Genomic DNA, 12,608 nt, shown 5'->3' with positions numbered 1-12,608 from the left:
TACCTTTATTGAAAACTATCTATGTAATTGGATGTCATACTTTTCTAAGTATTTTTTTCAAAATAAAATTTTTGAAAGAGAGTAAAGTTTTATATCCATAGTAACTTTCTTTTTTAAAGAAATATGGCATCCATGACCACTAATGTACTTGCATTGCCACGTCTCTCACCTGCGCTATCACTATTTTAGAGGCCTCCAAACTTATAATGTTTGTAATAATATAGCGTACTAAGTTTATAACACTGAATAATAAGAAAAGTTTTAACCTGTGAATTTGAAATATGAAATAATCTGATGCAGTGCTATTACAAAATAAAGTAATAAACGAAGCTGGATTAGTAACACTGTTAACGTATTGGTATTTCAGAGTATTTCAAATAATGTCCCACTGTCGATATTTGCCTGGTACAGTCCGCAGCAAAAAACCTGCAACATGAACACGTAAGTTTGTGAAACGACGAAATCTTTTGCTCCAAAATAAGTTTGCAGAGGAGGACGCCGAGGTTACTCCTGGCGTGATTCGTGCCACTTAGACGTTATGTTGATTCCCTGGGCTGTTAGGCGTTGTTTCAGAATAAACTTACATGCTCATGTGGCAGTTTTTTGTTGCGGACTGTACAAAATTCCATAGACTTGTATCTGTTGGTTCAAAAATTACAAGGACGTTTCAAAATGGTCCACTCTCTACATACACACAGGTTGCCCCGGAAAAAAGTGGTAGTACTTTTGGAAATGGTAGTATGGCTGATTAAGCAAATAATTCACATCAACATGGGTTCGAATTTGAACAATAACTGAGTGTGAACAGAACTAAAAATGCCGCCAGTAATATCAATACACTTCATGTTTGGAAGTTTTTTAAGTAGGTTGGAGCTGTGTAGTAGCTAGTAGGTAAACCATAATCTTTTCTGACAGTTACTGAATAGTAGTTTCGAGGCTCAGACCTGCTATAATCGATTAGGACTATTTCATACTGAGGTCCCAAGTTTGTCAACAGGTTCTGGCACACATGACGCAGTTAATCATCGAAGCGCGACAGGTATAGTTTGGAGAGAATATGTACCTGGAATACGTCTAAATTTGTGAGTTGCTATGTAGGTTAATTCCGAAGTATTTTAACACGCATTTAGAGTAAAATGGTACCTGCTTACATGATTGAGAAGTATGCGGACGTAATATTTGGTACGGGTTTTGTAATGCAAGAGTAGTCACGTGGCTATTGAAGAATACAGGAGACGGTTTCCATTACATAGGGCACAAAATAATACTTTACTAACATGTTTCGTGCATTGAAAGAGCGTGGAACAGTTCCCAGTGCTAAAGTAACTTCCGAAAGTGAAACCAGGCAATTTATGAGAGAACAGGATAAAATAATTGCCCTGGTGCAACAGGTGTCTACCACAAGTACCAGACGAATATCAACACGTCTGGTTATTCCACGTACTCGTGTAGAGTGGCGCGGACAATTTGTATTCATTTCGTCACTAATCAATGTAGCACTTACATTCTGCTGATTACGCTTCCCGCCTATTTTGTCATTGATTACCATACAATGCAGTGCAAATGACACACTGATGAGTTAACCTTCACTTGTACCCATGGCCGGCTCGTTCATATAGACAACCTAGGCCTCTACCTAGGGCGGAAACATTTAGGGGCGTGTGGCAGGCTTTTTTTTTTTTTTTTTTTTTGTCTGCGGTTTCTCAACATTAGCCAAAACGCACGTGCGCCAGCGCCCTATACATTTAGGAAGAGGATGTTAATGAAAAGTGGGATCACCCAAGATCGATTACTGCTCACCTATATAGTGTGGGGAACATCTATCTGGCCATAATAAGTTTCCGTGTTCACACTGTTCATTCTATGACTAAAGATTTCCTGCATTATCTGAATATCCAGACTCCGGATGCTCGCAGAAATGTCACTTTGTAATGGACCCGTTTGGTCTCCATTACAGAATAAGATTATTTTTCTTTTAATATGCCCTTGTAAATGGTAAAGGTAAACAATAAGGGCGTATTAAAAGAAAAATAATCTTATTCTGTAATGGATATCAAACCGGTCCATTACAGTCTCCATTACAACTGACCTAAAGTTTCTATATAAGGTAGTCAATGGAAACTTAAGGTCTGAAGCCCTATTTCAAGAATTATCCCTTCACATTCCTACCCGTATAGCACCAAATACCCACCTCTTCCACCTTTCCCGCCCTAGACTGTCAGTTATTCAAAGGTCCTTCTTTAATAGAGCACCAAATTTATATAATCATTTAACAACTGACGTGGATATTATTTAAGCTTCTCAGCCTTTGACAATAAATTACACAAATTCAAAACACAAAGCTGTTTACAGCAGGGTTGGCTGGTTTAAACCAAGGTTAAAAAAAAAATAAATAAATAAATAAATAAACCAAATAACAAAAAATGTTCGTAAAAGTGGAACTATTCGTAAAATCTTGATGAACACATATTTGTGGGTTATCACGTTTCACTCCCATATATTATTCGTACTATATTCAGGCCTAAATTCTCCATTCTTTACTCAAAGAGATTATATTACAAAAGCAACTTCTTTTTTTTATGTAACTTTATGGATGTTTCTTTTGTGATTTTTTTTTATAGTTTGTTATTATTGTTATGCAACCAAAGGAAAATTCTAAACATTGTTTCGTTTTAATAATGTTCACTGTTAATAAAATACATCGAAATGCCGTACTTTTGGGGGAGGGGGTTCATACTAACCCACTGGAGGCAATTATTGAAATAACAAGAATCTTTGGTAACCATTTATGTATAAATGGGTCAGAGCCAAAGTGGACTCAAATAATTCGTATCTTTATTTACTTTTCTTACTGATATGGAAAGTAAGTCGTTATATTTCTTTAACTTGGACTAATAAAAGTCATAGTGAACTGACTTGGACTAAATTAGTTCTTCTGTACTCTGTAGTACTTTGAAATTGTCCATATGTAATTCTGTATAATGGTTCCACTTGTGCAATTGTTTATCTTTTTGTCCTTCTGTCCTAATGACTCTTGATGATCATATGATTATATTAACAAATATGTAAAGATTAGTCAACGTATTTTTATCAGGAGTCCTTCGTGAATGGGTCGGCAGACGTATCGCATTTGTGGCCAATTAGTCCCGGTTTCGAGTTCAAATAGAGGACAATTTATCTTGGATGTAAGCCAGAGTTGGCTGGTTTAAACCAAAAAAAAAGAAAAAAGAACGAAAGATGCTTTAAATCGTGTGAACTTCATGGTGACGTTTCCACGTATCAAACCATCCGCATTACATTTATCTACTTTTCGCCTTTTAATCAAGGGGTCCCATGTTTAATTCTAAGTCGAACCACAACCCATCTTTCAAGTGTAAACCAAGTAGCGATTCGAGGTGTCCCTCTAAGCGGAAGTCTTCTCCGTGATAACCTTGGTATTTCATAAGAATGTTAAGCCTAAACATACGAAATGAAACCAAATTATATATTTCTACTTGAGTGAATGTCTGTTGTATAAAGAAGCCAAGGTTGCTTAAATATATTGATAGAAATTGTCAAATTTATCATCTGCCTACGTAGCTTCCAACATCAGCTTGGGTTTGACTTGGTTTTAATTTTATTGAATGATATATACATACCAAATTTGTAATTTAATATCTCAGTTTTAGCGTAGTGATTATGATACGTTGAGCTTAAAATTTTACATACAAATACATTTAAAGTAATAACAGGATTTTCCCAATGGCTAAGGTGGGAGTTTCCCGATTTATATATAATTCTGTATAATGATTTACTTGTGTAACTGTTTATCTTTTTGTCCTTCTGAAATAACTCGTGACAATTATGCCTATGTAAAGCCTAACAAGTAGGCCTATGTAAAGATCAGTACAACGTATTTTTATCAGAAGTCCTTCGTGAGTGAGTCGGCAATCGCATTTGTGACCAATTAGTCCCGGTTTCGTGTCCAAATGGACAATTTTTCTTGGATGTAAGCCGAGAAGCGGTTTGGATTCCGCTTTAAGCTTATGTGACCCCTTCCATCATAACCTTGTTGTTGCATAATAACACCAAGACGAAACAAGCTTATTTCTGTCCATATGTGATATAAATTTAAACCATTTATTAAAAAATTATTTAAACCAAAAAAAAAAAAAAAAGATTTAAACCCAAAAAACTGTTTTTTGTTTTTTCAATAAAAACTATGTTTTTTGCCAACCCTGGTTTACAGTATACTTCTTGACCTTTGATTTCCTTAAACAGGCAAGAATTAAGTTGTGGACATTGTAAGCACTAATCACATTTTCTATGGAAACTTTTAGAAGGAATTACAACCATCTTTTGTTTTATATTCACAATGGACATCGACATGGTTTATATTTCAGTAAAACTTTAATTTCCTGTTGCCCTGTGGTTATATTAGTAACATTTCATTCCAAATGCCACAGCAATAAAATGTTTTTAAAAATAATTGACTTATGCTTACTTATTAATACGATAGAAAGAGAGGCATTAGGAGTAAATTTTATTTTTAATGCTTAAACAAGTGGTAACAATGTGATGATGTGGAGAAAATGTCAGGAGTAATAATGCTTCACTTTGTTTTGGTTTGAGGGAGAAAGATTATGGGGGCGCAGACATGTTTTCGCCTAGGTACCATGCGAATAATAACCGTAATAGACACACACACTTCGGCTCGGGGAAAACCCTAACCCAACCCTTGTCGCAGGATACTGACATTTTCTATAAACTTATGAAGTGGCATGGTTTGCCATATTTTTGTTATCCTCCTTATCCTTCGTGAACCCATGAATGCCCACCAGTACCTTAACCTAAAATTAATATGAGGATCCAGTTAGACAATGTTTCTTTGCACATAAAGTGGAACCTCATCTTGCAGTATGACGGAGTGCTGCCTATGCCAATCAGTTAAGCGTTGAACATCTGAATGTCACCTGCCCTAATCAATGGATTAGTCGTGGTACTCTGGTTACTTGGCCACCTCGTTCTCGTGATCTTATGCGTCTTGCTTTCTGTTTACGAGGTGGATGAAACAGAAGATTTAGCTAGAAAGGGTGAATACAAGGAATGAACTGCAAGTTCGTATTATGAATCCTGCTTAGTTAATCCGCGAACATCATCGGGAGCTTCGTAGTACAACATAAGATGTCCGACGCGCTTCGACTTGATGGCTGTATTTTTAGGATCTGCTGTGACTTGCTATGTGACTATTCGTGTCCTTACAAGGTTCATGTCATTACCAGCCAGCACGTGTTAACATTGTAATTTTTCACTGTTTAATACTTGCTTAATTACTTAATTATCATGTAGTAAATACTGCTACACCACGATTTGATGCAATAACAATTAGTATCAGCATGTTCCTTCTAGTGTTTACTTACATAGTACCGGTACCCTTACTTTTTCTTGGTTTTGTTTTCCCTTTTTTGTTTCATTTTTATTTTTGTCATCATTATTAGTTATTCAAAATCGGACCCATGTTTATATATATATCACCCATACTACCAGAGTACTGTCACTTACTCCTGGGATATATATATGAGCTCCCTCATGGCTAAGCTGTTAGCGTACGCGCCTTTGGCGTGGAAACCCGGGTTCGATTTCCGGCGGGAGCTCATGTGGTTCGGATCCAACGTTAAGCTCTAGGTTCACGTCTTGTTATAGCCTCGCTGCTGAAAAGGACGCTAAACAAAATAAAATCATATAGTGTGTATCATCAAATTACGTAGTTGCAAGATAATTTAATGTTCGTTCAGTATATTCAGATTAGAAGACGTGATGAAATTGAAAAAAAAAATTTCCTTTCATTTTCAGTGCATTGCTTTCCATGATGTGAACCCACAAGCACCTGTGCACTTCCTGGTTATCCCACGAAAACCAATTTCGCAACTGTCTAAGGCTGAAGATAATGACGAACAGGTAACGTTTAATAAGTACATAACATTCAAAAAGTTTTGTCCAATGAATACTAATATTTTACTGGGACAGATAAAATTTTAAGATGTCTTTATTTTTATATGTATAGTTCTACACATTTGTCATTTGTTTATGTTTCAATTGGAGAATAGTTTCTGGTATAGATATTAATATTTTTTCTTTTAGGTAATCATATTCAGTATGTTAAGTTAAACGGAAATATTAATTTTAGGGAATAGGTAAGTCCAACAACAAGACACCAAGCAAAAGCATTTCGAGCCTGCTGGTTTTGAGTAAACTCTGTATCATGCTGTGATTTTTTTTCATGCCTAATGACGGTTGAAAACTTTTTTATTTTTATTTATTTTTTTTTTTAAGTAGAAAGAAATGGTGATAACCACAGACGTTGATTGTTAGGGTGCGTTATTTTATGGTGGCATTCTGGAGTTAAGAGCTGCTGCTGGCACGCATGTTAGGCGCACGGGACCCTGGGAAAGAGCTACACAAGATAGCACCTATATAAGATTTCTTCAAGCTAGAGCAGTGAAATGTTAGATTTTTGTTGAGTAAACGTGTGAGATGAATTCACGATGCGAGCATGCCACCAAGAAATAATAAACATATATAACAATTTTGGTCGTGTTTTCGTAGATTTTTTTTCGCAGTTTCTTCGGTTACTTACTAAATGAGCCTTGTATTTTTTACTGTTGATAAGTTTTAGCAGTAAGCAGTAGGAAATTAGAAATACTTAAGCGGCAAAGGAAACACACTGTGTTCTATGAGAATCCAGACATTTACAGAAGTTACCTTAAAATATTTTCTTACAAGTTATGGGTGAATTCACTCCCTTAACTCTGAATAGTTTCTGTTCCAAGCGTTGATCTTCATTGAGAGGCTTCAAAGAAGCACATTGCATATTTCACGAAAGCTTTTAGGTAGTACAAAAATTGAGATGGAAAATTATTATCTATCAATATCTCAGAATCAGTTTGTGTTTCTTTATCATGACATCCAAAATGATTTCTTGAAACTTGTTGTTTACATACATTCTTAAAGAATAAAATAATTTGCCACTACACAAGTCTGCAACCAAAAAGCTGTTTGGATAAGTTTAGCTGATTTTTACGCTTCTGGGTGCACCGAAGTCGAAAATGACCCCCGTTTCTTCCTGGGACATCAAGTTCTTGCACAATCAAAATGTAACATGGTCAAACAGGTAGCTGGAAATCGCTAAATTGCAAATGCATCACACGAAAATAAAAATGAACATGGAAGATTAAATGTTTTTTTGCTTCCCCAAACATGAAAATACATGTATATTGGTCCGGATGGGGATCACTGACACACATCGTAATGTGTCATGAATGAGAGTACGAGATTACACAGAAAAACCAAAAACAATAAATCTGTTCATAAAACGAACTTACTAAGATTACATCTTAGATTTGTAAAACGTTGGTAAGACTTCATCAGTTCAGTGTCTCCAACTCAAAAAGAGGCTTGGGTTGCCTTTACTGTGGTCATCAAAACGTTTTTGGGAAACCGAAAGGACCCACAGTACAAGGAAATGGTGGAAAAAATGTTGCACGCGTTCCGAACGCTTCGTTGCTCCATGAGCTTAAAAGTCCATTTTCTCAACTCCCACCTTGACTAGTTTCCTGAGTGAAGAGTGAAGAGCAGGGGGAGCGTTTCCATGAAGATATCAAAGAAATGAAACGACGGTATCGGAGGAACTAGTGTGTTACGATAATGGCAGACCATTGTTGGAGGTTTTTTTTAGGGATCTTTCGACAGCCACCTACAAAAGGACAAGCTCCAAACGAAGTTTGACAAGCAATCTGATTGAGAGTGGTATTACTTTTTTTGTTTTCATGTGTGTGAGTCAACCATGCAAAGTGATCGAGAAAAAAGAAAAATTGCCGCTCGATCTTTTCAAAAAAAAAAAAAATCTAATTTTTTCGTGAATGTTTATCCTATATCAAGGTACTTCAAAACAACAATTAATTATTTTTTACAATATCCCATTGCGACGGAGCAGCTGCCGCCATTTTGAGTTTTTTTTTTTTTTTTTTTTTTTTTTTTTTTTTTTTTTTCGATTTTAGGCGTTTACATTGTTTTGAATATCTCAGCACGTATTTGTCCTATCAAATTGAAAATTGCTGGATGTCTCCAATTCGTCCAGAGCTAAAACTCTGATCTTTTAACAGTTTTGCCTAAAACCACTTAAAAGGGGTGAAATCAGGGCCTAAAATAGCAACATTTTTGAACATTGAAGACATGTTTGGGAAGAGGAAGTAACAGACGTAGAAGTATGAATTTATGTGTGCATGTTGTCCGGGATTATAAGTCAGTTAACACTTACTCGCTGTAAACACAAATTGCGGAATGTAGATCAAACGAAAGGACAACAGTCTCCTGCATGAGTTCACAGTTAAAACAAGAATAAACATGATGGAATATCATTGATATAGTAAGCAACAAGAGCAATCAGTACTTACGGACATTTTTGTTGAGTGTGCATTTTGACTTGCCCATCCTTCTTCTGATAGCGGCATTCTTCACCAGTGCAGCTATGGGTGTGATAAGACAGTGTTACAACTAGAGGAAAGAAACGAGCTTGAGAGCCTTGACTGGACTAACCATTCATCCTACTTTATTTTACTGCACAACAACGAATTTTCAGTTGAATTTGTGAACAAAACACCTCCTAGAGTATGACGTCATTCTTTAATACTTTGACTCCTTCTGCTCAAAAACACAAAACGCGCTTTGTTGTGTTATGATTATTTTTTTTCTTTCTTTCTTCAGGCGTATGGGAGCAGCTACAGGCCTGTAAATTTTTGTGTATTAACTTATGACCGCTGACTACATGTACACACAAATTCATACCTCTACATCTGTTGCTTCCTCTTCCCAAACATGTCTTCAATGTCCAAAAATGTTGCTATTTTAGGCCCTGATTTCACCCCCTTCAAGTGGTTTTAGGCAAAACTGTTAAGAGATCAAAATTTTAGCTCTGGACGAGTTGGAGACGTCCAACAATTTTCAATTTGTTAGGACAAATACAGGGTTTTCATAAAGTCTGGACGGATTTAATTCGCTTATAATTTATATAAAAATGCTCATATTGAAATCAAATAAAGTGCAAACGGTAGCGGAAGGATTAAATTTTTACCTGTAATCTGCATCAGCTCAGTTCATTCACCGCCACACCTCCAACTGGGCGCCATTTACGTCCACACATTCGCGTAGGCGGCGCTGGAATCCACTCACACCGCCGTGTTTGATCCGAAATGCCAGCCACAGACGCCCTGATTTTGTCCTTTAAGTTCTCCAAACCACTTGGCTTCTTTGCATAAACTTCCGTTTTCACATGACCCCAAAGCCAGAAGTCGCAGGGGTTAAGGTCGGGTGATCTTATGGAATGGATGGAATTTGGTAAGAAACTGACCCTTGCCCTCCCTCTCCCTCTCTCAACGTGTTCAGAGTTGCCGCTTGTCTAACAGTGTTGCCAACTAAAAATTTAATCCTTCCGCTACCGTTTGCACTTTATTTGATTTCATTATGAACATTTTTATGAAAATTATAAGCAAATTAAATCCGTCCAGACTTTATGAAAACCCTGTACATGCTGAGATATTCAAAACAACGTAACGCCTAAAATGGAAAAAACGCAAAATGGCGGCAGCCGCTGCGTCGCCATGGAATGTTGTAAAAAATAATTAATTGTGGTTGTGAAGTACCCTGATATAGGATAAACATTCATGAAAAAAATAGATTTTCTTTGGATATGGTCGAGTGACACATGCTCGACTCGTGTGCGTGTTTCTGCACATTAATTTGTGTTACGCTGATTTCTGTAAATCGCATATTGGTGTTCATATTTTTCTTCAACAATGACCACCAGTTTGTTCGAAACCCAGGACAAAATGGTTGTCATTCCTGGATTCAGCGCACCCCAACACATACGAATCAGTTAACTAAACAGAAACAGCGTAGCATTGTTTTATTTTTGCAGACCTGTGCTATTAGGAGATAAAGTGTGTTATAAAGATAAATGTCACTGATTATGTGATCAAAACATGCAGTTCAAATTTTGTAGTTTATGGAAAATATTTACTTTGCCAGTATAGATAGCTCGAAAGTTTCTTCAGATCAGTTACACGAATTAGATTTGTATTGCTGATACTTATATGAACAATAAATTACGAGCGCTCATCTTTTTGATATCTCGATGAAATAATGCGAATTAATTCTGTAATATTGGCAGAAAATAACTTTTTATCACAATTTTTTGGAACGTAAAAAGCATTGTTTGCATTTACAAAGTGTGTTCCTCGAGTATAATTTCTAATTTCTAGAAACGTTCCCGTCATATTCTATATTATATGTTACATATTATATACATATGAAACTAAACTTACCGATGTCGTGACAGTTTCATCCCAAGCAGTAGGATACATTGAAAAGCCTGAAAGAAACCACACCTCCATATTGAAACACACTAGGGGGAAAATATCCTTTCTTTTATGTAAGGTGCATTCACTGCTTGCTCCACACTGATTTCAGCTCCAAGATATAGGAGTCATTTTTATGTCTGATTCTCATTTTATTATTTTTTAAGATAAGTGAAAGGTAAATTTACTGCTTCTTCTTGCCTGATTTCAACTCCAAACAATAAGTCTATTTGGAGAGCTTCGAGTAAAATACGCGTCAGATTTCATTGAAATCTTTTAATTTTTACGAAGGTACTGAAACTGAAGCAAGTGAAGGCCTGCTTTCTATTCCTCCAAGTCTGATTTTTTTTTTTTTTTTTTTTTTCTTTCTTAAATTCATTCGCTTGATATATAAGAAATTTTTAAAAATGTATGGTTGGTGTTTAGAAAAATTAAATGTGCGTCTAATAATTTACATGGATCATATTGATTTATGCTTTGTATAGATGATCGTTCACATGCTTTCTGAGATTTTTAAATTTCATTCACTTACTTATGTGTAAATTAAGTTATTGAAATCTCCCTCTCATACTGAGTTGTGTGTTGTATCATAGTTTTCCCTAATATCCTAGACTTATTCTTCTTCTTTCTCCTACCTCCTTTCCTGGTCTTGATTTGTCCAAAATCCGTTATCCTGTTTCCTTTATCCTCTTCCTCATCAGTTATTTCTATTCGTATCCAAGTTTAGTATTGACTATACAAACCTACTCCTTTTCCCGTCATATTTGTAATTAAGAAATTATAGTGTCCTATTCTAAAATAATTTTCTTGGTTCCAGCTTCTTGGACACCTAATGATTGTTGCTAGAAAGGTAGCAAAGGAGCAGGGTTTGTCGGATGGATTCCGGTTGGTGGTAAATGATGGTCCCCAAGGCTGCCAATCCGTGTACCATATTCACCTTCATGTTCTGGGTGGCAGACAACTTGGCTGGCCTCCTGGGTAGCACATTCGGGAATGATTCTGAGAGCGCTGCACGTCAAAATATTGCTTCTACCACAGTGCAGTGTAAAATTTAAAATGCTACTGAACATTGCAGGAATGTTACTTGTTAATTCCACACTAGCGTTATTTCTGGGTTACTTGTTAATTCTGTACTATGCTCTTCCATGTTTAATTTCTTTTCCGTGAAGTTTGCTTGTGTGAACGACTGAATGGTTCAATAAAGGTTATGGTCCCAGTAATTTAGTATTTGTATTTTCCCCTTCGATGTTGATAGTGTGTACTCAGGTATATGTTTCTGTTATTTCATTGTGACTATGAAGTTAAATTAAAAGTGGTAGTTAGAAGTGAAATGAGTTTCACTACAAAATCAAAGGAAAAAGAGCCTGGTGGAAGTGTAGAAGTTTCCAAATAGCTAACTAAACAAACAAACAAAAACCTAAATCTTCAGTCAGTACTAAATTCAAGCAGAACTCATTTTGTGGTGTGTTAAGGAAAATACATAGGAATATATTACACAACTATTATACAGATGCCGGTTTTGTAACAAATATAAACAGTTGCGTTGGCAGACTGTTGTAATTTATCTTATTGTATTTGCTATAAACTTTGTCATACACATATTCAAGTGAGAACGAACAAAATTTCAAAAATTTCGAAAGTTGTTTGTAGAAATATTAATTGTACGGTATCCTCAAAAATGTTCTTACACATCCTATAGGGTATTTTCTGAACACATACCAATTACCACTAATGCTAAAACCAACCTTAGCATTGCTTTCGTAGTTCGTTTCTAAAACCACGAGCCTTGCAGCTAGCAACTGACAAATGGTACAGGTTGGGTCAAGACAACCGAATCGGACATTGAAGATAGAAACTAAGAAGTGCTAACGTATTCGATGTAGTAACACGCAATAAAGTTTCGTATTACAAGTATGTCAAGCTGTAAACTAAGTACATTGATCATGAACAGAGAAAGGGAAGCACGACTTGCTTCTTAGCTCTACCTGCTGGTCTAGTAGCTAGCGCATGTACACTCATGTCCAAAATGATTGTCGCATATCTATAACTATCTTTTTGTAAGAATATAATTTGATAATGATTTAGCAGGGTACTTTTAATACTGACACTATGTGTATAAACGGGAAGTGTGTATTTGTGGTAAATTTCATACGAAAAGAATTATAAATACGAAAATTAGAATGAGTAAAACAAAATGTTGCTAAATGGACAAGAAAT

The 12,608-nt window shown here is 35.9% G+C and overlaps 1 protein-coding gene across 1 annotated transcript in view; it reads left to right on the top strand.

Moving 5' to 3' along the window:
* HINT1 (histidine triad nucleotide binding protein 1) overlaps positions 1-11,611 on the top strand; it is a 29,984-nt gene extending 18,373 nt beyond the window's left edge. The window contains exons 2-3 of the mRNA XM_081735844.1: positions 5,833-5,937; positions 11,209-11,611. Of these exons, the coding sequence (XP_081591970.1) occupies positions 5,833-5,937; positions 11,209-11,373 (270 nt within the window). The 3' untranslated portion in view covers positions 11,374-11,611. The remainder of the gene's footprint in view (positions 1-5,832; positions 5,938-11,208) is intronic.
* Positions 11,612-12,608: the final 997 nt, after the last annotated feature.

The sequence above is a fragment of the Thermobia domestica genome, chromosome 13 (genome assembly GCF_964235325.1).
Source record: "Thermobia domestica chromosome 13, izTheDome1.hap1.1, whole genome shotgun sequence".
Lineage (NCBI taxonomy): Eukaryota > Metazoa > Arthropoda > Insecta > Zygentoma > Lepismatidae > Thermobia > Thermobia domestica.
The sequence above is the reverse complement of the archived record's forward strand: the minus strand, read 5'-3'. Positions and strand labels throughout refer to the sequence as shown.